This window comes from Tympanuchus pallidicinctus, unplaced genomic scaffold (genome assembly GCF_026119805.1).
Source record: "Tympanuchus pallidicinctus isolate F22 unplaced genomic scaffold, pur_lepc_1.0 scaffold15, whole genome shotgun sequence".
NCBI lineage: Eukaryota > Metazoa > Chordata > Aves > Galliformes > Phasianidae > Tympanuchus > Tympanuchus pallidicinctus.
In genome coordinates this window covers 25,203,191-25,228,799 of record NW_026294669.1, presented here as the reverse complement: position 1 = coordinate 25,228,799, position 25,609 = coordinate 25,203,191, and the positions used below count along the sequence as shown (strand labels likewise).

Sequence of the window (25,609 nt, the reverse complement as noted above, 5' to 3'; positions counted from 1 at the left end):
ATTTTTTTTATTTGCTTAGGCAGGATGAGGAACGGGGCACAGTCTTTCTCTGTGCTGTGTCCCAGAAGGTTTTTCAGGATATTTTGGATTTTGTTTTTCAAATTCAAAAGAATTCCTAATATATTTAAATAGCTGTATTTGCTGTTCTTGTTTCAAGAAAGGACAATTGAACTGTGCAAGAGTGTTGTTATGGAGTGGTTGTTTCGGAAGAAAGACAGATACTTAAATGTCAGGAAGCTTGCTTCAGGCAGCTGGTCTGAGCCTACCATCTTAAGTTCCATGCTTAGATGGGGAAGACTGGGGAAGGCAGATGAGCAGAAATGGCTTGGTGCTACAGTTGGTTGTCAGGTTCCCCGATAGATTGCCAGGTTGCCAGTTACTGTTATTGACTTAAAGCTGGTTCACCTTTGGACAGATAGCCCTTCTGTGTCTTAAAATGGTATTTGGTAGCCCTTCCTTGTATCTGTATCTAAACCCATGGGCATGGAGACACGTAGTAGCACAAGGTGGTCAGTCTTTTATTATAGAGTACACTGCCTGCAACAGTTTCTGATTATGGAATTCAGAAAATCAGTCCAGTTTAGGTATCTGTAGGATTGTGATGTGTTCTGTTGCTATGAGATTTTCTTAAGCAAATTAAATAAGGTGATTGTTCCTGTCCCAGAGAAAGTGATCTCCTCTTGGAGGGGGAAAAAAAAAAAAAAATAGAAACACTGAATAATAACTGTAATCTCTTCCTAAACATGAAAAATTTGGAGACTTCCAAGTAATGTTGTATAGTGTCCTATCAGCAGACATGTAATTTTGACTCTTGTTCATTTTACTTTACAGAATTTTAACTCCATATGCTTTTGAATGTAATCAGTGCCATTCTAGAGGAGAGTGTTTTGGGCACAAAACAGGGCAGGAAAGTTTTTTCGTGTTTCTTCCTTTACACGTTGACTTGTTTGTGGTGATAAGCTCATTTTTATGCTTTATTAACAAGCATAGGGAACTATAGATTGATGTTGTCTGGGTGTGGAGGAGGTTCTTTATTTTTTGTTTTGTTTGCTGAGGCTGCTCATGAGGTAGAATAGCAAGCAGTAAGTAAAAGTGTGTTACGGTTACATCTTTTATCTTCAAGTGAACTGCAGAAACACTTCTTGGCAACCAGTACTTTGTGAACTGTGTACAGTACAGATGAGTGAACATCTACTTTCTGGAATTCCCCATTTGCTTGGAATTGTCAGGATACAGCTTCTGGTTTTCATCTTTCATCTACAGCAATGCTGCTTTCTATTCCACAAAGGCTTGGTCTGTATGGTATCAGATATGGAGCTTTGGGGTTGTTGCTGCCCAAGTTGAGACAAGGGCCAATACGAAGATAAGAGACTAAGGAGATATTTATTTATTTAACAGCCTAACAGAGCAGGATGTTTTAGGAAAACATGGAAGATGTTAACTGACTGACTATAGTATAGTTAAAACTAAAGCTCTAGTGTTTGTGGTTGTCTGCGCTCTCATGTGCTGCCCCTCATTCCCTTCTTAGCACATGGCAAGACCATGTACCGGCACTACTATGTATCTGTTATAGTAATAGGTGCTGAGCAAGAGGTTTGCATATCAAATTGATTTTCTTCCATTCTATGTTCTAGAGTGTAGAAGTACCAGCAATGCATGTTCCATGAATGCAGTACTTTATTTGCAGCAACAATAAGAAACTATTGGCACATTCATGGCCTGACATGCAGTCAAACACTGCAAATGCCCATTTTCTCTCAACTTTCTATCTGAAGAAGCAGAGTAAAATTCTGGTAGCATGAGGAGTGAATGCGTATGCAGGTGTTTTACTTATTATTTCTCAATGTTCCAGGTATTAAAATGTAATAATGAATAGATATGTGAAAGAATATATGATCTATATGAATAGATAAGCGGGTGAAGAATCTGATTTTGATAGCAAGGTGTGTGTATGCCTGCACAGCAGTAGAATTGAACTTGTCTTAGTCTATTGACTGAAAATGTTCAATAATGGATTGTGAGTGTATAACAACAGATATTGCTTATGTTGCCCAGGCACTACCTCCTATGTAAGGCATAAGGCTTTGTAAAGTGCTAGTCTATCAGGCTGAAGTGTTGGATTTGATCTATCTCTGGATGGGTTGATATTAACACTCCATTTGGGTTGGATGTAAACCTGCTCTGAACAGGAAAAGAGTGTGTGGGAAAGGCAGTAGACCAGGCATGCGGCACGAAGGATACTGGCTGACGGGGAAGACAGAAGGGTTTTGAGCTCTCTGTAGTCACTTGATCATAAACACCTGCTATTTTACATATATTATAGTTTAGGAAAGTAGTTTTCTCTTCAGGGATAACTATTACTTCTGATAGATGTCCCTGCAAGTTGTTTTGTACCAAATACATACATGTCTTCTGAATACCTTCAAGTGAATTAACAGCAGTGTGTATAATGTGAACAGGGAATACTCAAAGGCAAAAAAAACCTGAAGATCTGAAAACCTTTGCTGAGCAGAGAGATCCTTCCCTTGACATCCATATTTTTTCCAGTTTCAATTACAGTCCGGTTGGCCTGAAACAGTAATAAAAGCTCCTGCTAATTTTCTCTTACAATATGACTATAAAAATTAGTAATTGAAAAATAAAACGTGTGACAATTTCAACATATTGACTGTTATTTTTATCAGGAGCACGCTGGAGGTGGTAAATTAAGCATGTTGTTCAGACTGCTAAAATTCATAAATAGGCCTTCATTTTTGGACAACATTCGTAGTTGTAAGTGATGTGTATGAGGGTGGGGGAGGAAACTAATTACAAAGCAAGTAAAGAATGTCCAAGTCAAACTTCACGTGGAACAACTTCAGGAAAAAATGCTAAGGGATATATGGATGTGCTACAAAGGAAGGTGAATATGTGAATATTTTGCCATATTTTTTAATACAGTATTTATTGATGGTGTTCCAAGTAAATGTTTTCAAGTGCACTCTGGGGCTTTAGAAGGCTTTGCTAGAGAGGTAACATTTCCAGGAATTCTATAGAAGGGAAGTTTTTCTGATCTTTTTCTGGAGGTATTTGGAAGATTCAAAACGTTGCAATACTTGCAGTAATTATTTACTCATGATACTGTGTTGTTTCCTTATTTAAGGATGAGAAGCATATCATGTATCACCTAGCAAATGACTAAGCACGTTTCCTCCTTTCTAAAGTTGCAGCCCTACAGAATGCTGTGTTGTAAGGTTAAAAAAAGTAATAATTAGAGAGGATCATTAGGAAGGGATAAAAGCAATACTCAAATCAGTTAAGCAAAATGATTAGCTTCAAACATGTCTGCCAAGATAGGAGAGAGAAAATTCATATATCCCAAAGCTGAAAATATTTTTCAGTTGCTACGCTATGCTGCAGCAAGCTGAGACAAGAATAGCAATATAGATTTATTTTCCTTCCTTAAAATAAATTTATCTTACACATAGTGTTATATTCTTAGCAGCAATGATCTGATCAGCTGAAATTGATATCATATAATCATGTGTTTACCTCTAGCAAGCAATATTGCAGATAAAAATCCCAAGGATTCATAAAGGTGCATGGTGGGATGATGTACGGGTTCTAAAGTGCACTCCTTGCAAGAAGAAAATATATATATATATGGCTTCTTTTAAACAGGATGCTCTAGATTTGTATGTTTCAATTCCAACAGATCAGACAATAGTAAAACTGAAAGAGGGAAATTGTAGTCCCTTTGTATGTTCATCCTGGAGTGAGCTCATACTGGATTCCATGGTGCCAGCATCTTGGGCAGTGCTTTTCACACTAAATGTCTGTTGTTTTCCCCTGTTAAGATAGACTGCATTAGAATGGGGGAAAATCATCATCTCTTCCCCCTCACCATTCTATTCCCAAGGCTTTTTCCAGAACAACCTTAGTGAAATGTGCTTTTTTTTTTTTTTTTTTTTTTTTTTTTTTTTTTTTTTTTTTTTTTTAGCTAGTTCTGACTCTCAATTTTCAGCTGCATCAAGACACAAGATCAAATTAATTATTGTAAATTGCATTTGGATACTCCTCTGTGAATATAGAAGCCCATTGATAAGCCCATTGATTTTGATAAGCCCCACTGTCTTAACTTGTTCTCTAGAACTACAGCGGTGTAGCTGAAATCAGAGTCTGTTTCAGTCTGTGCTGCATGTAATTGTTGGTATTTTAACCTGCAGGAGGTAACAGCTGACCATAGTGCAGCTTTCTGTGAGGCAAGAGAGACCATCCATTGGGGGGTATATTCCTAAACTGGTTTTAGTGGCAAAATCCTTTTATTTAATCCTTAAAAAAACAATGATAGTTCTCCAAGAACTTGCATGTTGATTCCAGAAAAGTGTTTTGTGTAACATCAACAGCTGTGCTTTATCCCTCCTTCAAGTATTAACCTACTGTCAGCAAACTGCAAAAGCTCGCAGTGTGTACAAATGAACTCCTCCAAAATAATGAACTAATAATTCAAGATCTGTTGAAATACAAGGTTCCTCATACAAAATTGACCATAGGGGATTCAAAGATCACTCTGGTCTCCCAAGAGATTTTGGTCCCTGGTGATATTCATAAATTTATGTCAGATCTAGATTGATTGATTTTCTTTAAATTATTATCATAACCATTTCCCAAATTTATACGGAACTTCAAAGATTCAGGCTAAAGTTGATACAAAACCAAGAGAAAGGATGCAAGGGATGGAAATATCTGCTTTTAAAATAAAAAAAATAAAAATAATAAAAAAAAAAAAAGTGATTGTATTTACTTTAACAGGGAGATTAGGAAACAGATGTTTATTGTGCAACCAGAACGTATCAGAGTAGAACTCTTCCCACTAAGGCGCGCATATGCTGCCCATCCCAGGCTTTTGTTCAAAGTGCACATTTTCAGCAGATGCCTCTGGGTGTCCACATCCACTGTTTGATGAGCAATGAGCCTTCAGACTTCAAATCACACAAATTGAGGTATTTATGTCATGCCGCAGCCTTTACTGCTGTATATAGATTTTTTAAAAGCGAGTACAGTCCTGAGCCCCTAACTAAGCCCCATCTCGCAAGTTGTTGATCTATCCTGCAGAAACTTAATTGTAACACTTTGGTTAATGCAGTAAACTTGAAACTGGTACGTTGTAGCCCCAGATGTTCAGTGTATGCAGAGATCAATGCACAGGCAGGGCAATGACGCCATTGAGAGTGAAGAACAACATCTTGTTGATGTTAAATTCAAAATCCGATAGTGCAGTTCTAACACTTGATACCATGTTTTGGCTTTTTGGATAACGAAAATGATGGAGACTGCACAGTTGAAAATAATTATTAGCTAGTGCCAGAAAAAATGATGCAATTTTCATATGTTCATATTCTATGCCTAAATTCCTTTGGACGCAACATACAGATGCTTGGATTTACCTCCAGCTTATCATTCAACTTTGTGTCAGATGATGCCATATATTCATCTTCATTCTTTGGTGAGTTTGTTTCAGTTTCCATTATGTCTGCTGCATTTTGCTTACCACCAGCTGATCTTTTGCATTGTATGCAGAAATCCATGGAGTGAGTGTGTTTAAGTAACAAACTGCAATGCTTTTCAACAACTGGGACAGGTGATTAGACATCACAGCTAAAGGAGAACAGTTGGGTTAGTGAGCATCCCCCAGTCATCCTCCAAGTGATCTCAACTGTCTGTCACATGTAGTTTACAGGAGATGTATACTGACTCAAGATCAGAACTTCTGTACATTACATGTATATGTTGTAGACAACACGAGGAGAAAGGGCTTTTGGGATCAGTGACTTAATGGAGTGTTCTGCTGTAATAAATTGGACATATTTTTCCATGCATTTTTTGCCAAATGTTAGTTCATATTAGGATGTTCTTCCAAACTGTCAAAGAAATTTCATTGCTTATACATTACATGCTGAAGGTCGCAGTAGCAGCTCCAGGGTGTTTATTTCAATGTTTGTTTGGTTTTAAAACCATTTCTACTCATACTGAGGTGCTCTAGGACAACGTGCCACAAATTGGTCATGGCTATTAGTTGCCTAATAGAATAAATTGCAAAGATATGCAAAGTTAATATCTGGAAGTTCTGAATATGAATATCTGATACAGCAGTTTGTGTTTTTATGGTCTAAGTTATGCTTTTCACATTCCGTGGAGTAAACCTCCTGATTTGGATGGTTTGATAAGACTTGTGCAGATTGGGCACTACCTTTTCTGAATCAGATTGATCCGGTTTCGTACTGGCAACAGAAAAACGGTGCGTTCCTGTGTTCTCACAATTTAAAGACTATTTTAATTGGTTTTCACAATTCGTTTTCATCCAAATTTTCTCCCTAATTTGAGTTCTGTGCCAAATGTTTCTATGAAACACAAATGATGGCTCTAACTTGACTGGGATTTTTTTTGACATGTGATTTGTAACATAAGCTACTGTACATAGCCTGTTGCTGCCTAACCAAATCTGCAGGGCTCTTTGCATGTGTGTGACTTCTCTTACCTGAGGTGGCCAAGCAGGAGTCAGCTGCCAGCTTAGGCCAGCCACTGTGCTAAACCAATAGTGTTACCATTCTAATGACCTGTGTATTTGGACAGAAATCAAGGATAGCTTCTAGTTTTCTCTCCCAGAACAGGATGTTCAGCATTTATCTCCAGTTATCCAGTTAAGGAAACTATTTAACAGAGATGTAAATGGGGAAAGGACAACCTGTGTACCTTGCAAAAACCTACAACTGAACAATAACTAATCCTACTAAATGTGAATATGTGGTATATTCTCTTACATAAATATGCTATTCCTTCCCAGCTCTGAAATATTTTTAATTTATAGAAACCATTTTAAGTATATATAATTAAATGCCTCCTAGCATATGTGTGCTGAAATCCAGCAAAGTATGCAGTTTATACTGGAAATTTATCAGCCTGCACAAAACTGATTGAAACTTCGAATGGGATTATTTTCATTAAGGAAAACCTCACTACCACTAGCAGCTGAAAACAAAGTTGAAAGAGAGGTGCATGTCTTTTGCTCAGTGCGTTTTATGTATGGGTGGAGGGAGAGGTGCTGATGATGTGAGCTGAGGGGGCAGGAGCCTGGTGGTTCCCTGGGTTAGAAAAAGGAAATTGGAACTGTTAAAAGAACTGTGTTTCCTATGTAGTTATGCTGTTGAATATGGCAGCGGGTTAGGAAAGTTATCCAAAAAGCTGGTAAGTGGTCTTTGTTGAAGAAAAGCTATTTGATTTTAGGTTAAAATGCCCAAATGCTAGGATAATTGCCTCCAGAGAAGATGGTTGCAGAAACTTGATAAACCCTTATTTTTAAGCTGTCTTCACTGCTTCTTGTTAAGTCCAGTAGCACCATATGTTCAGTACTTGCTGGAAATTTACAAAACAAGAAAACCCCAACTTGCATGGAATTTCCTTGTCATTTGCATAAGTGATAGCCTCATGCATTGGCCAAGAAAACATGCTTAAACAAAAGTTAAACAAAAAATAGTGTCAGGCTGCAGTTTAGAAAATGAAGCCTTCAAGCTGTGAGAACAGCTAAAGAAACACAGCTAAACTGAATTTTACGTTATGAAATGGTTTAGTTTTGACTCTAGAATTTCTTCTTAGGCTAATTTCCAAAAATAAGCCATTGGACTTAAAGCTACTTTTCAAAGTAGGACCGATGACTTGAGTGATCTTATTTGCAAAAGATGAAAATTGATTTGTTTTCCAGTTTAGCAGAAGTTTGATGGGATCAGCTAACTCTAGGGTTGAACGATGATTAAATAATGAAGTGCTGTGCTGTAAGATTTTTCCATTAATTTCTTTTTGTAGGAACTTGTTGATGATTTTTCCCATATGAAATCATGACATTTTCTAATGTACCAGGGTCAATTACTTCAAAAACAGTTTTATGGCAGGATTTTTATGTTGAAAGGGAGGAAGGAAGGCAAAAGTAAAACTAAGTAGGTTGTTTCTGTGAACGGAAAGTTGTGAAATTTTCAGGGCAGTCTTCACAAACAAGTATCTAATTCAGCCATATGGCCGTGAGTTGCATAGTTGGGCAGTAGATCCTGTGCCAGCTTCATCCTAATGTACTGAAGGAAGTTACCATACCCTTAATTAAGTGGAATTTCTTATTAAAAGGTTTATGTATATGAACAAAATCTACATATCTCCTAGGTGTACTGAAGGTTTATGTTTAAGAACTGCCAGTGAACCTACTGAAAGTCTGATTTTTATTTCAAGTGAGGCACTGGAGCAACGAACTTAGATAAAAGCTTTAATTTTTTATAAAGGGAATGCAGGTGAATGCAAAAAAAAAAAAAAATAATAATTTAGTCCAGTAATTTTTCCTCTAAGTGTCAATAACAGCTTACTGTTAATAAGAGGGCTATACAAATAGCCATTTGAAAGATTTAAATACAAAGTCATCAAAATGGGAAGAAACACCCTCTGCTGTTTCACAGTAAGCATGTGTGAAGCTGCTGGCTGTTGTTCTGCTCTTATAAATTCAGATATAGGTTACCAGTACAAAAAGTAGGAACAACTCTGAACTGCAAGTCTTCATTCAAATGTTGGGTGTGTATGGATGTTGACAGAGAGTGACTACTGGGAAGTTTGAAATTAAAAAAAAAAAAAAAATGCCTTCTAGCTGTTGACCTTCATGCTCCAACATCAGAGGCTGTGGCTGGGTATCTGTAGCAATACAGTTTGTTGTCTGCACCTCCACTCAATAGCAACTGATGACAGAAAAAGAAAATTGTAGTCAACATCAGAACTATGCAAAATTCCCTAACAAATGTTAGAAATTCTCATTTTTCTCTCCTTTAAAATATGAGAAGAAATGATAAATGATGAACTGTTAATGCATGATGAAAATTCAGAATCCAAGCATGGGAGCAGTTTTGTCTCTGGCTCTCCTCCCAGAATTAGAAGTTTTTGTGGAAAACTTCTAAAGCTCTTTCTGCCTTTTCCTGTTTTCTAACTGGAGCCACATTGAGAGTTTTAAACCTTAGCAGAAAATAATAAAAACATTTTGCATGTTTGTATCGTTACAGTAGCAGAACAGCTTGCTACAGAGGATTACAAAGTTTCCCCCTTCTACTTGCATCGCCATGCCTGATGTCTCCATTCTTGCTGCTGCTTTAGTCTCTGGCAGTAAATGGTACTTGGAACGTGTATTTTCTCAGTGAGATGTGCTGCTGTTCTCATTTCTCTCCCCATGTGGAAGATGAATATAATGCCCACTTAGTGCTACGGAACTTAAACTCTCATCCTACCTCCTTTCACAGTTGTACAGGGAAGCACTGCAATGACAGCAACACCTTTTTTACCCACTATCAACCAAAGCAACTAAAACTTCTCCCCCTCTTCTGCCATTAAGCATGCTATATACCATAAGCAATACTGCCTTTAGCCCATTTCCTAACCACAATGCTTAAGCAGATTCGCTCTTCACATTCTTACCCCTGCTTCTGTCCAGTCCACACACAAAACCTTATCTTCATGAGCAGCCAAGTCATACAGTGGAGCTTTGCAACTGGTAAAACACAGGTATATACAGTCACCTGTTTGAAATCAAGTGAGCACTTCAACTCTTTAACAATGTACGGATATCCACAATTTGTGACCTTTCTGTTGCATTCTCTGTAGCTGATTGCTTCAGTGTTAAACTCTCTTACGTCCCCAAAGAGAAAAGCAGCAGTATTTTTCACCTGCTTGAAAACTACTTTCAGACAGAAGGCTAATGAAGGTTTTTCTTCCATGTGGATACTGTTTGACTGTACTTTTTTTTTCCCGGAAAAAATACATTTAAGTTTCCTGAATGCAGACCATTATTTGAAATTTGTACAAAAGTGCAAAAGCAGTAGCAAGTGAAATGTCATTATATTAGAGTTGGTCTTTAGAAATAGCATGTTTTGTTCTTTAGCAGAGGAATGTGTAGCAGAACCACTGTTCTTAACCTCAGTAGCAACATTAGGTTCCTAACTTGTGCTTCTCAGTCAACGCTGCCCTTAATATCAGTGATGTCCTGTGTTGGAACACCACACAGCTCTCATGATTAAGCCAAAGGTCCTCGAATAGATTACAAATATTTTTCTTCATTATGTGCCTGACTCTTGAATCCTAGCAGATTTCCACCATCACCTCAGGAGTTTCCAGTGAATTTCTAACACTGACTTTGTGATTTCACTAGGCTAACTGACACTGTAAGCTTACGTGCCTTTGACTAGCATGGGACATGTGTTTATTTTACCTTCTTGTGTCCCACAGCTTCACAATGTTGTCCAGAGAACCAGAGATCAGCTGATGCTCGTGGGTGGGTGACCACTTCACAGATGTCACCCAGCCTGTGTGAGAAGTCAGAGACAGGAGAACCAAGGAGCCATCTGGACAGGAGAAAAAAAGAAGCTGCTCACAGTTAATGTCAACTGCAACTGGCCCTTTTAAGATGCATACAAAATTTGGTCAGCAACACCTTTGTGTCTGAGGTAAGTGTCTGTCCCCAGTATTCTGCAATTGTTATCTCAGAAATCAAAGTGAACACACATACAAAAAAAGTCACACTAGTTCTGGTAGAAGGAATTTATATTAAAAAAATATTTCACTAAACTCTCTTCTCAAACATTCTTGGGGAAAAAAAAAAAGCTTTTATTATTATCAAATAAGAGGATAACACAGTTGAAATCTTGACTGGATTTGTAGAAGCTGAATAAGTAAACGTCTCTATGGAATAAATCCAGTTGGCTCAGTTCTAAGTGATTAGCACTCCTGTGTAAGAAGGCACCACATTAGTGTAACAAAGTGACCGCTATTTTGCTTAAATGATGGTCCCACCAATTTGAGTGTGGCAGCTTAAACCGAGGGACTGAGTCCTTAAATAAAGTAAAATAAAACAGTACAGGTTTGCAACTATGCAGTTGAATGTATGTTATTAGGATTTCTTGTTTGTTTTTTAAAAAAGTGAAAACCAGTTGAATTAGTTTTCTGAATTATTTGATGAGAAACTAAAGTAGTCTTGCACTCAGTTACAGAAAATAGAAGAAATATCTGCATTTAATAAAAGTTTCCAAATGGCTTATTTCTAGCAGAGGCACGAGAAGGCAACTTTTGAGATGCTTTTGGAAAAACACCTTCATGACTGTGCATGTTTATCACCTCCTCACCTTTGCCACGAGGATCCCATAGTCTGATATGTCTGTCAGTACTCCCAGATGCCAGACGTCGACACAGAGGTGAGTAAGAAATGGAATTAAACACTTTGTTTCCTGTCTGTCAAAAACAAACAAACAAACAAAAACCTTTAAAAGAGGAGCTACTGGTTGGTTTTGCATAGTTATTTTTGTTTAAGGTGGACATCAGTTGAATATAGGAAGTATAGCGATCTCACCAAAGTTGATTTGAGACCCCCAGTCTCAGCATCCCAGAACTTAATGGTGTGGTCCCACGATGCACTGCAGATTTCTTCAGCATCTGACCACAGCACAGAAGAGATGGCTTCTGTGTGGCCAGAGAGGGTTGCCAGGGGAGTCTAGGATTTAAAAGTGAGATTAAAGTGAGCATAATTAACACACCTACCTTTCAGTAAATAAAAATGTCTGATCTACCTCAGACATATCACCAAAGATTTTTTTCTTGTATAGTAACTATTAACAAGGAGAAATCATATTCTACGGCTGCATTTCACGATCTCCTACAAGCCTGGAGCTCATCTTACCCTTGTTAGTCCCAACTGTTCCGTTTTCTGCTTCTTCCGTGGTCTGTTAGCTGCTTCTTCCATCTCATCCTCTTCATCTGTAGGGACTATGACAGAAGACAGACTCGATCTAGAGGTTTCCACAGAATTTTTAAGACAATCCTTCCTGATGGGAAATCTCAACAGTAATTCAAGTATGTGGTAAATACAATCTTTCCTTCAGAAATAGCATCCACATAAATACTCCTAAGCCAGAAGAGCATATCTTGTAACAGTAAAAAAAACCAAAAACATTCAAATGAAAAAAATTAGTCTATGTTACTAAAAAGACCTGACCATCTTACTTTGTTACTTCATACTACGTGTTCATATTACTTCATACTATGGTGTTAATAGACCAGAAAAATAACTCATAGGCCTTTGCTTTACAGTCTATACTCAAACCTGCATTTTATATAAACCCATCAAAAATAAAAGAAATGGACACAAAGTTTTGTGTTCTAAATAAAATAAACAGCAGCAGGCAGTTCAACACTATACCTGAAATTGTTACCAACCAAAACAGTGACTTAAAATACTATTTACAGTCTTGCAAAGCTATTGCAAAAAAAAAAAAAAAAGAAAAAAAGAAAAAAAAAAAAAGAAAAAGTTATAACTTTTGTTAATAAATACCAAATTTTCTTAAAGAAAAAGGTATTCAAGTATATTCAGGTATATTCCATCATTCAGGTTATTGTTAGCACCGTTCTGAACGTGGCCAAGAATCTCAGCTTAGACTTACCTGCAGACCAAATCTTTAGCATTTTATCCCAAGATCCACTGCAGAACTGAACAAACAGAAATGTTTTGTTAACAGTTGTTCCTGTCAGACCTCGCAAGCCATACCAAGCACAGTTTCTCCTTGAAAAATTAACCAATGGATTGTAATACATAACAAACAATTCTGCACCCCTCAAATGGGACAAAAAAAAAAAGGTACAGATCAAATTACTGTTTTTCCTACCCTTGCAGGAAGAGTATCTATAAAATCTCTTTTCTTATTACCAGTACTTTATTTTTTCATCTGTCTGATAGAGTCAAGATGAGAGAGGCAATTCTACCTTTGGTATGAATGCTTCTAAATGTTCAAGTCCTGCAGAAAGAGAAAATACCTCTTCCACTATCAGCTTTTTCTGAGTGTTTGACTGAAATTACTGTTGTAATTTACACAGAATTTGAAAATAGTTCATTATAACACACATTCATATGTGTAAAATGCAAGGTTTCCTTAAAAGTAAACTTTAACTTCACTCTCAGAAATCAGAAGCAGCACTATTTAAAGTCACTTTCAGCCTTCTGTGGTACTGGATGTCTTTATTTGAAAAGAAGACCTGGTGTTCATGCAGCACTCCTAGATTATCTTAGTAACCATAATTTCTAACAGGAATAGAAATGTATCTGTGTCAGTCACAATAATATCATGACTGTCACTAGACAGGAAAAAGAAAGTTTCTTTTGAGTTACAGGTTGCTAACATCCCAAAATCCAAAGATTTTCTTCAGGGGGTCACTCACTTTAGTCCTTGTGCAATCAACTGCCACAGAGTCTACACTCCCAGCATGTCCTCTGCAGCAGTGAAGGGCTTTCACTTTGTTCTTCTCCACATTCCACTCCCAGAGGAGGATAGTTTGGTCCATAGATGCACTGATTAACAGGCAGGATAAACTATCTGAGGAAGAAAGAAGGCATGTTCAACTTTGCTTTCAAAAATATTTGTAGGAATTGTTATAGTTGAAGAAATAGTAGATAGAAACCCTATCTACCAGTAACATGACGTTCACATCATGTTACCCTGCAAGTAAAACTAATACAAGTAAGTCTGGAAAGGTGGTAGACAGTGTGCATGTTAAACTACTACATTACTGTTAATGGAACGTCTTAATGGCACCATTACTTGGTTTACGAAAAACAAAAAACAACTGATAGGGACTGACATAATATCTTGACTTCTGGACATGGTTGTGGGCAACCTGTTCTAGGTGTTGCTGCTTGCATGGGGCAGTTGGACCTCAACCATTCATTCCTCAAGATTGAGAAATGCTAACATTTCTCTTCCAATAAATTGAACTATTATATACTGACCTTGCTTCACCCATGCCACATCCTTCACTACTTCTGTATGCCCAGCTATTGTCATGATAGATTTTCCTTCTAAAGACCAGATTCGGGCAGACTGATCATAGCAGCCAGTTAGTATCCTGCAAGACACAGAATTTAACATTGTTATTTTTGAAGCTTTGAAGTTATCTTTGTTTCAATGAAACAAGAAATACAGAAGAATATGAACATAGTGTCTGGTTACCTGAAATGACTTTGTTAAAAAACTGTGGAGGAAAAAAAAAAAAAGAAAAAAGAGCAAAGCTATGAGTGCAGGACAAAGAATAGCAATGGTAGTACTGCACGTTCTGGTTGTGAGTCTTAAATTACCTTTTAAATGATGTACGAAATGTTATTGTTCATAGTGTGTTAACAGGTGGATCCTGAAGCATTTTCAAACCATATGTTAGTACAGAAACATGGGCTAGTTGATTGGAAAATTAGTATTAAAATACATTGCTTAAGGACAATGATATGCTTTAAAGAAAAGCCCTGCACAAAGCTATGCAGTTGTATTTGCTGCTGTACACCCATCCCATTTGAAGTCAAAAGGATTTAAGATTTAAAATAGATACATCTTGCTTCCTTTCAGAGATGGTAAACAGTATTTGTATTACCCATTTCTACTAAGAGTCCTATGTTGAAATATTTGACTGGTTCTGTGCTGACTTCAACACAATTTCTGAGGTGTTAAAACTGTACAGTGCTTATAAAAGCAAGCAGCTGTTGGACTTGATAGGCTAAAACGGAAAACCAAGTCAAAAGCAGAGCAAGGAGAAAAAAATAACAGTTTAGTAAAGAAACAGAATAGCACTCCATTTAACACCATGGAGTCCTGTGCATGATGTATCAGGAGTAAGAAAGAAAAATCGTAGAACTGGTTTAGCGTGGTACCATTCTTCGGTGGCCTGAACAGAGCTGATCCAGTCATCGTGGAAGATGCACTCCTCGGGCTGCGGGGCCATGTATTTCTCCACATACTCGATTTCCACCACTTCTTCCTGAGCTCACAAACAAAATATTTATTTAGTGTGCTTTTATTTTTCTTAATAACAATTATACTTTAATTGCAGTGTGGTGCAAAGGTACAAGTGTTTTGGGCAGAGATCTTGGCACCAACAATTCCAGGTTAGTGGACCTACAGCTGTCAGGTGATTGATGTTGCTTTCTCTATAGCTGTAGCAAATTATGGTTAACAGCAAGCTGACAGCAGAAGCTATTATCTTCACTGTTATCGCGTTCCTCTTCTGTATCTACCTCTTAAAACTGGTGTCTAAAATATAATTCATAGGGTACAGCTTTCACGAGGCGATGCTAATTTCCCCCTCTGCCCTCAACTTAACTGCTGTTGCAGGGGCCTCAACACGTGTGAATAATGAACTTAAAGCACGGTCCAGAGACACGAGCTCGGATAACGGTGTTCTGTTGTCCAGAGCTACTAATCTCACACTCTGTCGTTATTTTGCCGTTCAGACTGAGTTTAAACTTGCGGGGACTTCTGGGTCAGTCAGAAAAGCAGCCTCACCGTGGAGATGTTCTCCATCTCCATGTGCGTGACCAGCGGCACGCGCAGGAACTGGCCCTGGATGAGGAAGTCGAACTCCACATATTTGTGGTCCGCTGAAACAAAGCAGAGAGCGTTTCCTTTGAGGATGGGCGAGGGGCCCCGCGCCGAGTACCGAGCTGCTCCGGGCCGGGCCCCTCCCGCGGCACCTACCGGCGCGCGCCGCCAGCAGCTTGTTGATGAGGTGACTGAGGTCGGCGGTCTCGGAGGCCGCGGGCACGGAGAACGGAACGTCCTCTACGGCGTACCTGCGGGCACACGGCGCCGTTAGCGGTCCCATCCCGTAACCGACCCCCTGGCCCGGCCGTGCCGCCTCACCTAGGGTTCTCGGCGCGGAACCTCGCGGTGAGCTGCGCCATGCCGGCACCGTCGCCCCCAGCAGCCCGCGCGCCGTCGCGGAGCCCCTCCCGCCGCCGGGCACCGCGCGTGCGCTGAGGGGCGGCCTCCATGGCGGCGCCGGCGGGAGCCCCGGCGAGGTGGGGCGGGCAGGGCGCGGGGCGGGGGAGGGGCGCGGTGTCCCCGGCGGAGGGCGGTGCCCCGCGCCTCCCTCGCCGTGAGGGGCGGCGGTGAGCGGGGCCGGGGAGGCGAAGGAGGCGAGGCGCGGGCGACGGCCGCCGGCCTGCCGCGCCCCGCAGGAGGAGGCGCCGCCGCGAGCGTCCCGCTTTCGCGCCTCCCGCCGTGCGGGTTGGGGTGTCCGTGAGGCGGGCCTCGTGTGAGGCGGGCGCCGCGTTGCCCCTCCGTTGTTACGGTGCCGTGAGCTGCTCCCGCACCTGCCGTGCACACCCGCTATGCGTTCGTTCGCCTGGTTGTAACTCGTCGCTGGGGGCGTCGCCGTGCCCTCACCGACCCGTTACGGCGTTACTGTGTGTGACCCGCGCCCTGTGTGGGGGCTGACCTGCTGACCTCAGGGGCAGCTCTGGAGGGAGTGTTTAATTGTGGTAAGCCTTGCGATTTTAAGTCTTTTCTTAAGACCTTTGCATTATTTTATAATAACAGTCGTGGAGCAGCAAGGCCTCCATCCGTACAGCCGAAGTACAGGCTGACGGCAGGACAGGCGGAATTGCTGTTAGCAGTGCTGAAGGCACGGATTTGTACAATCCAGCTTTTTTTTTTTTTTTCCTTTTTTTGACATGGTAACACGCTGAGGTGTCTGAGGAGATTCCCGTATGTCAGTGCAATCCAACATGCTTCTTGTCACTGTGAGTTCATCTCTTTTGTTTTTGTAATGCTTCAGCTTTCTTTCTGAGACTGATATCCACACTGTTGTCACAGCGTTAAAAGTTAGATGTGGGGCTTCAGGATGCAGCACTTCTCAGGGCCTCACGGCTGGGGGCAGAGCAGCACCCACTGCTGAGAGCACCTGGAGTGCTGTCCTTGGGGCGGATGGGTCTGCTGCATTATGAGGAGGAAAGGCTTGGAGCAGCTGGGATCTGCCTTTCGTAGAATCATAGAATGTTTGGGTTGGAAGGGGCCCCTGAGATCACCTGGTTCCAACCCTGCTGTTGTAGGCAGGGACAATTCCATTTAACAGGGTTGCTTGTGGCCCCATGCAGCCTGGCATTGAATGCTTCCACAGCCTCCCTGGGCAGCTTGTTCCAGTATCTCACTACCCTTACAGTATCAAGCAATCTTGAGCAACCAGCGCATTTGTCTCTGGCACTGATTTGCTGGTATCAATGCTGTAGGCTGGACTGCAGTGCATTATGTTGGCTATCTTGAAAATCCTGTCTATGAGACTGCCGTTGATGCTCTGGTGATGGAGTTGTGCTTACCTGTGTGTACTATGCTTCGTGGCTGCTTACCCTCTTCGTGGAGTTGGACTGAAGTGGCCGCAGATATTGCTTTATTTGAAGCAGAGCGTTCCCTGTGGGGCAGGCAGGGTAAGGGAAGCGGCCCTGTGGGGTTCATAACGCTGGGCTGGGAGCGGCCTAGGGCTTTCTGGGGAGTGCTGCCACTGTTGCTCAGTTCTGCACTGACTTTAAGCTCCTACATCTCTCCTGGGCTTCCTGGTAAATGCGTGTTGCTGGTGCGTTCTGTTTGAAATTGTTGTGTACAACTTTTAGGAATAGATAGCTATGTATTATTTACTCATTTATGTCAAATATCCATGTATGAATCTATACACAGGAAACCATCTTATTTGAGGAATTTGTCAGTAATACTTATCTAGCTGTAAAGCATATTAACTATGTATATGCTTTTAAGCATGCATGTAAATATATCTCTCTAGGATGAAAAAAAATCATCTTTCTGTTTGGGATTGCACAGAAGTGAAGCTTATGAAGCCTGAATGGTTACACCACAGAGGTCATTCCAGGGTGGTACGCATGCCCCGATTTTCCTGGGTTAGAGCAGTGGTTAGACAAAGCCACCGAACAGAAACAGACTGAGGGCTTCTTTAAAACACAAAGGTACAACTTGAGGCACAAGGTATTTCTGGGCTGTTTATACCAGGAAGCCAAAAGACTATCACTGTGTATTTGCTCTATGGCTATCATTTTTGCTTGGGCTTTATTAACCAGCCTGTGAAGTGGAGAACATTGCCTGCTTGGGCTGCTGGTTCATCCTTGTGCAGCTGTCCTGGTGCTCTGGAGAAAGGTTGCAGAGCACTTAGAGCATGCTGTCGTTCTCTTCAGGGTTCCCTCTAAGAACTGAATCTGCTGCCTCAGCTAAACTGATGTATCTTGACATCTTAGTTGGGGGGAACTGGTTGAGTGATGTGAGTGATAATGAAATCCAGCTCTGACTGGTGTGCTTTTTTTTTTAATATATATTTTTTTCTTCTGCTTTCAGTATGCTTTATGTATTTAAATTGAAATATCTCATAATTGCTTTCAGATCCAAAGCTCCAAAATACTTAGTAAAAGTTAATAACTTTATTTAGAGCTTGGTTTGGAATATCCTCACTTGAAAATTGAATGGAAAATTAAATCTGCTTTAGATTAAAGTATTTATTCTATTAGACATACAAGCAGCTTCACTTCACAGTGTTGTTCATACTAGCAGGATGCTTTATTCATTTTCAGAAGCCAAGATGCAAGTTTACTTTGACTGTGGTCCTTGTATTTTTACAGAGCAAAACGCATTTGTGCTTCCAGGGCAGTACAGCTCTTTCCAAAAGGTTTTCTAGCTTTTTACATTCTCTTCAATAAAGCTGTAAATGGTTGAGAAGCCACAGCCAAGGTGGTCTTATTGAAGAAATTGTCTGTATTGTGAAGAATACAAAGCTGTTAACATACTGCTGCTTGTCTTCAATATAAATACTGGAGGGAAAAATTAAGTGCCTTTCTCCATCCTCCACCCAAACTCTAGGAATTGTCTCCTCTTCACTTTGGCATGTTGTATATGTTCTGGAATATATTACATGCTTTAGTAAACGTCAGGGCTGGGTGAATTTGTCATTTTGTCGAGCTGCTTATAAATATTTGGGACTGGTCACTCTTTAAAGGCTGTACTGTTTGGATCCAAGCCTTAAACTGTGGCTGTGGCAGTTCACTGTCTAATATTCTCTGTTTGCTCGCAGGTTTGTAGTGGGCTTTTCTTTGGGATGAGAGATAGATCTCCCAAGTGCTGGGAGCTCTGTTGTTCTGTCCTTCATCTCTTGGTTCACGCCAACCTTTCTTTCCAAACATCTGCTGTTTTTCCTGCCCAAAGCTAAGAGCTGTGGGCTAACAGCAGTAACTGCCTGTCATTTAAATGTTGCTTTTTACTTCTTCAAAACAAATTCAATATGCTTCAAGATGGTTGCATGACAGATTTGGATAATTGAAGTCCTGTGTGTTATTATGGAAGGAGGTGACTAATATTTTCATAAAGCAGCGCTGGTGAATCTTTAAATATCAAATATCTCAGGATGTGAGGAGATTAGCGCTTGTGAACTGGATGCAAAGCAGAAGAGTCGTTGTTTGGCTTATCTGTGTATGCAACAAGTCGGGCAAATTGTCTCACACAAGGCACTAAAACAGACTCCTGGAGCAACATGCTGACATTTTTCTGCAGTGAATAATAAAGTGATAAAGAAGCAAGCGTCTTTATCTTGAGGGATTTGTTGTGAGCGGGCAGCAGGGCTGGAAATTGTCAGGCTAGATTTTTAAGACCAAAAAAAGCCTGCAGCAGTATCTTGGTTCAGCCGAAAGTACTGAAATGGTTCTGTAATTTTCCAGGTCATCTTGTAATGGAAGAAAATGGACCGTGATGTCGTTATGGAAAGATCTCATGTTTTGTTTGTAGGCAACCTCAGCAGCACTGGGCAGTCAGAAATGTGCAGTCAGGGTTTCCAGATGAAATACAAAAGTCCTGGTTCTGTAGGGGCTTTTGCATCATCTCTGATTAATTTACAGTATCACATCAGTTTATTTATTGTTCACTTTATACATTGTCTGTCCTTAATAAGAACAGAAATTCCTTCTGTCTTGCTCTGGTGCCATTCAGTTTTGAACTGCTGAATATTTGGATGCTGCGTGTCATGATGGTAATTGTATTTCCTAACTCCTGTTACTGCGCTGCAGAAATATTTCATTGCGACAGTGGAATTCCTCATTAAAATAACGCTTGGTGTGTCTCGGTGTAGAAGGAGTTCAGATCACTTGAAACTCGGATCAGATTGCTCAGTCACTACGTGTCATGTGTGCATTTGTATTTTCAGCATGAAAATGGAAAATAGAAATGGGACTTGCGGCTCCTTGCATAGAAAGACATAGAGCACCATCTGAGCATAACATGTTTCCTGACCATTCAAACGCTCTTTTTTGTTTTTAAAAGTGGCAATCTCTGCTTGGGATTGAGTTTTACTCTTTTTCCTCTGAAAGCGTGTGACCTGCATGGCTTCCAGGGATCCATCACTGGGACAGAGCGACTCTCCTGCAGCCTTGCCAATCGCCGTGCGCCTCTTGGGCAGCTCCGCGTCCTCAGCTGCGCCTGCGCGGCCGCCTCCACCTCTATCCACAGAGGAGCTCCACCTGCTCGAGCCCAATGGCCAGGCGCTCTGCGAGCTGCAGCCCCTCGGGGCGTCCAGTGCACACATGGTGAGTGCTGCCCAACAGGGCAGGTGGTGAACGGACAGGTGATGGAGCCCTGTGAAGGACCCCTGAAGAAATGCAGAGCTTTTCTTATGTCTTGAGCAACAAGGTGAAACTTTTCCATGCTCCAGTTCATGCTCCTGTCGCTCTTCCTTAAGTAGGGAGATCCTACCTCCAGCTGTGCTCATTTTATTAAAGAGCAGCATTTGTCATTATTTAGCATTTGTTCTCATGTGGTGAGATCTCATGCTGCTACCACTGCTGCTCTCTCTATATCTGCTGGATTAGTTTCTTTTGTTTCGTAAGGCCTGGGATATTAGCAAGAAGCCAACCCATTCTGTCAGTCCTTTTTTTTTGAGTTACTTTGCTGGAAAACCTTGATTTATAGTTCTTAGGTGTCTTGTTACAAAGTAAGTGTTCTTTCACTTAAGGATTGTGGTTGGCACGTGTTGCACTGTCATTTAAAGGCACCTCACCCGTTTGAACTGTAGCAAATCAGAATCGAGGTTATATTTTCTTCTGTCTGCTTTTGCGTAAAATGCTGCCCGTAGAGCTCAGTTTCTCAGGGGTAAGATTGAAGGCTTTAACATGTTATGATTAATTCTACTAGTTTGTGAATGGGATTGCAACAATTCCAACAATGAATGGTCTTTGAGTTCTTTCAGTTTCAAATAAATGTGTAATTCTTTGTAGAATCCCCTAAGGTGTGGGTTTTTTTTTTTCCATCTCCTTTAAAGAGTTAAGGGGTTTTTATATAAGGTGGAAAACAATTTTAACTAATGAACAATAAATAGGTGGTTTTCTTAATATGTAAATTCAAGTTAACTTATAGACCGTAATTCTAGCCAGAATATTTCCTGTTCTAATAATAAACATAACTGATGGACCTGCATCCTGATTACTGCGGCAGCTAGCATCACTCATACTTTTGTGTGATCACCACACAGATGATTGTTGCCAGCCAGTCAGAAAATGGCCAGGTGCTTCATGTCATTCCTTCTGCCCAGCCAGGAATGGCCCAGGTGATAATTCCTCATGGTCACCTTCTGGATGTCACTGGCACTCAGGGTGAGTTGAAGCTGTGGGACGTGAGAGCTAAATGTATCCTTTGTGATTCTTCTGATTTCTTTATTTTTTTAATGAATCTCTTGTTTGTATGCTTCCTTTCCTTGCCAATCTTAGAAGACCAAAATTCATACTTAAATGATCTGTTTTGATTATGAACGTGGCCCACAGTGTTTTCTGTTGGACAAAGCTCTGTGAAATAAGGGTTATTTTGCTCACTTTAGATGCGTCATGGGTAAATTGAGAAGTCAAGGACAAAGCTGCTTGTCTTATTTACCATTAATAACTATATTTGTGCTACATCAGAGGACTATCATCAGCTTCAAGTTTGTATTATCTTCTTGATTCATTTTTGAGTTGAAGAGTTAGTTCAAGGAATACAGAGAAGAGAATTCATGTTCTGGTCTGCACCAGAGACCACATTTGGCAAGGCATCATTTGTGAAGCCAGAAGTAAAGTATTAGGTAGAAATTCAGTTCCCCATGAAGCGAATGGGTTCTAACTTTTGTTTTATTGCCAAGATTTTGCCCTCAGTGTGTAAAGTGCTGCATCCTAAGTATGTTCTGAGGTGTGCAACTACAAGCACAAATTTTAAGCTCATCTTGAGGAGCACTCATTATCTATCTGTAAGCCAGGCTGGATGGCTAAAGGGTATGTGCTAGTTTGCATTCACAGATAAAACTGAGAACTTAGTTGTCGTGTTTTGTCAAAGTCTGAAAAATACGTTAAACTGTTCTGTATTTTCTGGAAGCAAAAAAAAAAAAAAAGAAAAATCTCAAAAATTGAGCAAATTCTCCAAGTCTGGGTACTGCTTGAGCATTCCTGTGGAAGAAGAGATTAAAGATAAGACTAATGTCTTGGGCTTCAAGTTGTCATTCAGCCTTTTTCACTTAAGGCTGGAATATGATTTCAGGATCCTACATTGAACGTGTGCTCCTGTGCTAATGCTTCTCGTTCTTTCCTCCCTTCCTACCTGCAGGGGTGAGACCACTGTTTAGTTAGCATAGTCTTATATGAGTTTACGCTGACAGTGAACCTTCAGGTTCTGAAGAATTGCTGCTACTTTTTATAGGCAATAATTTGTAACGCTTAATAGTATTTTTGCATTCACATTTTTCATCCTATGTGGTGCTCCCTGTGCGCATAGATCGTTTTTGCAGTGTTTGAATGCAAGTTCTATAACAGTACTACTGATTTTTTTTTTCTTTTTCAAGGAACTTACTATGTAAAAGACTTTGTAGTTGTTTGATCTTTGAAATGCCATTAGGAAGACTTGTCAAAGATTAAAGGGGAAGGAGAATAGAGCGTAAGAACTTGAGTTTCTCTTACCTGCAGGTAGTGATAATAGATAAAATGGCACAAGCTTCAGAGCAGAGCTTAGGCTCTTGGGAGTGTGTTTGTTTAGAAGGAGCCAGAGCTCCAAGCTTTGAGCCTCAGTGATGTCTCTCTGATACACACATTCATGAATCTTCTGACACGTAGTGGAAGTGCTGAGTCATGGCCTGAAACAGTGATTGTGCACCTCGTAGGAAGGCAGGGCCAATCCAGGGGAGCTCAGGTGCATGCGATGCAATGCAATGCAATGCAGTGCACTTGAGTGACCAGAAGGGGTCGAGCCCGGATCGGCTCCTACACAGACCTCATTTAAGGGCTGTCAGGGGGAGGCAGTGGTATCTCGCTGGAGATCCCTGCCTACCTTTGGAAGGTAAGCAGCTTTTTTGCCTTCATTTCCGTCCACGGCTGCTGCTTTTGGGTTTGTCCTCATTTGTTGCAGCCAAAGACTTTGCCACCCTGCTATTATTGCTATAGTTTCCATCACATTATAGCATTACATGATAGAAGCTGTCTAGCGGGCTGATTTCTGTACTGAGTCAATAACTCACTTCTCTCTCTCTGAATTGGGGAAAGAAGCTTCCATAATTGAAGGGCAAAAATCCCTTTTTTAAAGAGATGTCTGTTTTATTTATGCCAATGCCAAAATATCAAATATCTGCTTTCACAATTTTCCTTTACTGTATTGCCTACCTATATGCACGGGCTTCAATACAATGCTGTTTTCTGGCTTACAGATTGCTTCCTGGCTGAAACATTTGTTGTAATGATGTGTCAAATTCAGTTACCAGAGAGACCTCACATCTCTCACAGTATCAGAAAATCAGACAAAAAAACAGAAAAGGAAGTTTTGCTTGTTCAGGTGTTCTTTCTAATGACAAAGTAGTATCATAATCTCCTTTCTTATTTTACAAGCAACTGCTGTGAGATTTGCAGCAGGATAAAATAGTCAGGCAATCCTATATGGATTTGCGAAAATGTAAAACAGATTTTAAAGTTCTATTTGTTTCCTTTGTTATGGGGTCATTAGCAGTAACACAAATATCAAAGTCTCTAAGTACAAACAGCCCTATCAAGTGTGTTTTCCTTGAGCTGCATCTCTCCATAGTTTTTCTTTTGGACATACTCTTATTTCATCATTCAAGTTTTGCATGTTGGAGAAACAAACATTTTATTGTAGTTTGTGATTGCTCTCACTCTATCTCCACATGTTAACCGGGGGATGTTTTATTTTTATAAAGATGCTTCAGAAGAGAAGTGTGATGATGGGAACTTGCAGACTGTGGCAGTGGCTGCTATAGCAGACAGTGCAAGCAGTTACATTCTCCATCCACAAGCATCTCTCACCATATCAAAAAAATCAGCAACCAGGTAGGTCAGGAGTTGAAGAGATTAAGAATCATTTTGATCTCCTGCTAATACTCTTGAGTTTTCTTATACCTATATACTTTTATATATCAATTAACAAAACTTCTTAAGTTAAAATAGTTCACTTATTGCTTAATTCTCTTTGAAATCTAATTTTGTACCCCTGCTAAATGTTGCCTAGTATTTTAATTGTGAATACTGTGGGATTTTTGGTGCCCCCCCGAAAAAAAAAAATTCCTTGTTTTATGAACTGCGGATCTGCCTTGTATTGGTTTATACTTCTTTGAAATGAAGAAGTAGAAGAGATTAGAATAATCCTGGCACTATAACACAAATTATATATGTTCAAGCAACATTTAAAATGAAGTTAAATGCTCTGTGCATGGATGTCACAAACAGTTTGTGTTACAAGAATGATCCTGGAGAGGAGACACTTTTTGTACAGACAGGAGGTAATGCATTTGGGTTTTGGAATGATTGATGTCTTAAGCTGCTGCAAGCATGCATTGTTTCCATTCCAGAATTTAGGGAGTAAAAGAAGTATATACTGACTTCAAATAGTTATTGCAGCTGTTGGGTTTTTGTTTGTTTGTTTTTGAGACTTCAGGTATACAACATGCAGTATTTAACATGTATTGAATATCTGTTTAATCATTGTAATTCTATCACTAGTCTGCATAAGAAAGTTTTCAAGGTACTCAGCCCAGTGTATTTCACAATACTGAATGATAATAACAGCCAAAATATTGTGAGGATACTGAATGTTCAGAGACTTGTTGAACAAAGAAGACAGCTATTTAATTACTTAGAAAAAAAAAAAAAAAGTGAATTATTTTAATAGTGAAATAGAATATGGAGAAAATGAATCCCAGGTTCTCAAGACAAGTTGATGTAATATATATAGTTTGGTCATATGCTGTAAGAAGTTATGTAATGCACTGATTTGATGTGATAGCAATAGTTTAGATTAAAAAATTACTTTCTTGAGTGTGTATGTACTGTTATTGCATTTTTATTTTTTGTTTTCCAGAATATTAGAAGACTCCTTTCCCATCCCTCTCCAGCCCTTGCCAACAAATGCACCTGCTTGGGCGCGTCGTCTCTGGAACTGTGAGGTGAGCTGCAAGGAATTCTGACTCAATGTCTTTTGCATCAAAATCCTATTTCATGACAGAAGTAATGTTTATGGTTATAGAAATGGCATTCAAGCTTTTGGGTGTTACGAGATTGGACCAGCACTAGTGCTACTAGTAGTGCATTTCATGTGTGAAATGTTATGGAATTCCTTTCTTTTTGGGAATGGCCTACTGTCAACAGCTCCTGAAGCCTAAATTGTGCTTCTGAAATCTCTCATGGCCATACAGTGCTGAGAAAAGCCACTGATTCCTTTTTGCATTTACAATGTTATCAAGTTCATTCATG

The 25,609-nt window shown here is 40.0% G+C and overlaps 2 protein-coding genes across 7 annotated transcripts in view; one reads left to right on the top strand and one right to left on the bottom strand.

Annotated features, from left to right (window-relative positions):
- Positions 1-8,274: 8,274 nt before the first annotated feature.
- Positions 8,275-15,823, bottom strand: WDR12 (WD repeat domain 12). The gene is made up of 13 exons (XM_052676236.1): positions 15,723-15,823; positions 15,558-15,652; positions 15,366-15,460; positions 14,735-14,841; positions 13,826-13,941; positions 13,258-13,412; positions 12,486-12,531; positions 11,726-11,811; positions 11,399-11,539; positions 11,175-11,280; positions 10,265-10,397; positions 9,475-9,547; positions 8,275-8,747 (listed from the first exon to the last, which is right to left on the bottom strand). The coding sequence occupies exons 1-13, from the start codon at positions 15,761-15,763 to the stop codon at positions 8,670-8,672; spliced, it is 1,272 nt and encodes a 423-aa protein (XP_052532196.1). The 5' UTR covers positions 15,764-15,823; the 3' UTR covers positions 8,275-8,669.
- Positions 14,973-25,609, top strand: part of CARF (calcium responsive transcription factor) — a 35,672-nt gene continuing 25,035 nt past the window's right edge. For 2 of the 6 annotated variants that reach the window (XR_008204907.1, XM_052676229.1), the window contains exons 1-5: positions 16,361-16,603; positions 20,213-20,428; positions 21,370-21,490; positions 24,061-24,190; positions 25,218-25,302. Coding sequence is in view for 4 of the 6 variants with exons in the window: in XM_052676229.1 (XP_052532189.1) it covers positions 16,571-16,603; positions 20,213-20,428; positions 21,370-21,490; positions 24,061-24,190; positions 25,218-25,302 (585 nt within the window). In the remaining 2 variants the exon portion in view is untranslated. The other 4 variants (XM_052676232.1, XM_052676231.1, XM_052676230.1 and 1 more) reach the window with 4 other exon arrangements.

Bases quoted from the DNA above. Each gene is read 5' to 3' on its own strand.
- WDR12 (XM_052676236.1), bottom strand. From the start codon at position 15,763: ATGGCGCAGCTCACCGCGAGGTTCCGCGCCGAGAACCCTAG. The intron at 12,532-13,257 runs GTGAGTGACCCC...CTGTTTGTTCAG, and splicing joins TTGATTGCACAAGGACTAAA to TTCTGCAGTGGATCTTGGGA. The intron at 8,748-9,474 runs GTAAGAATGTGA...TTCTGTCATCAG, and splicing joins TGGACTGGACAGAAGCAGGG to TTGCTATTGAGTGGAGGTGC.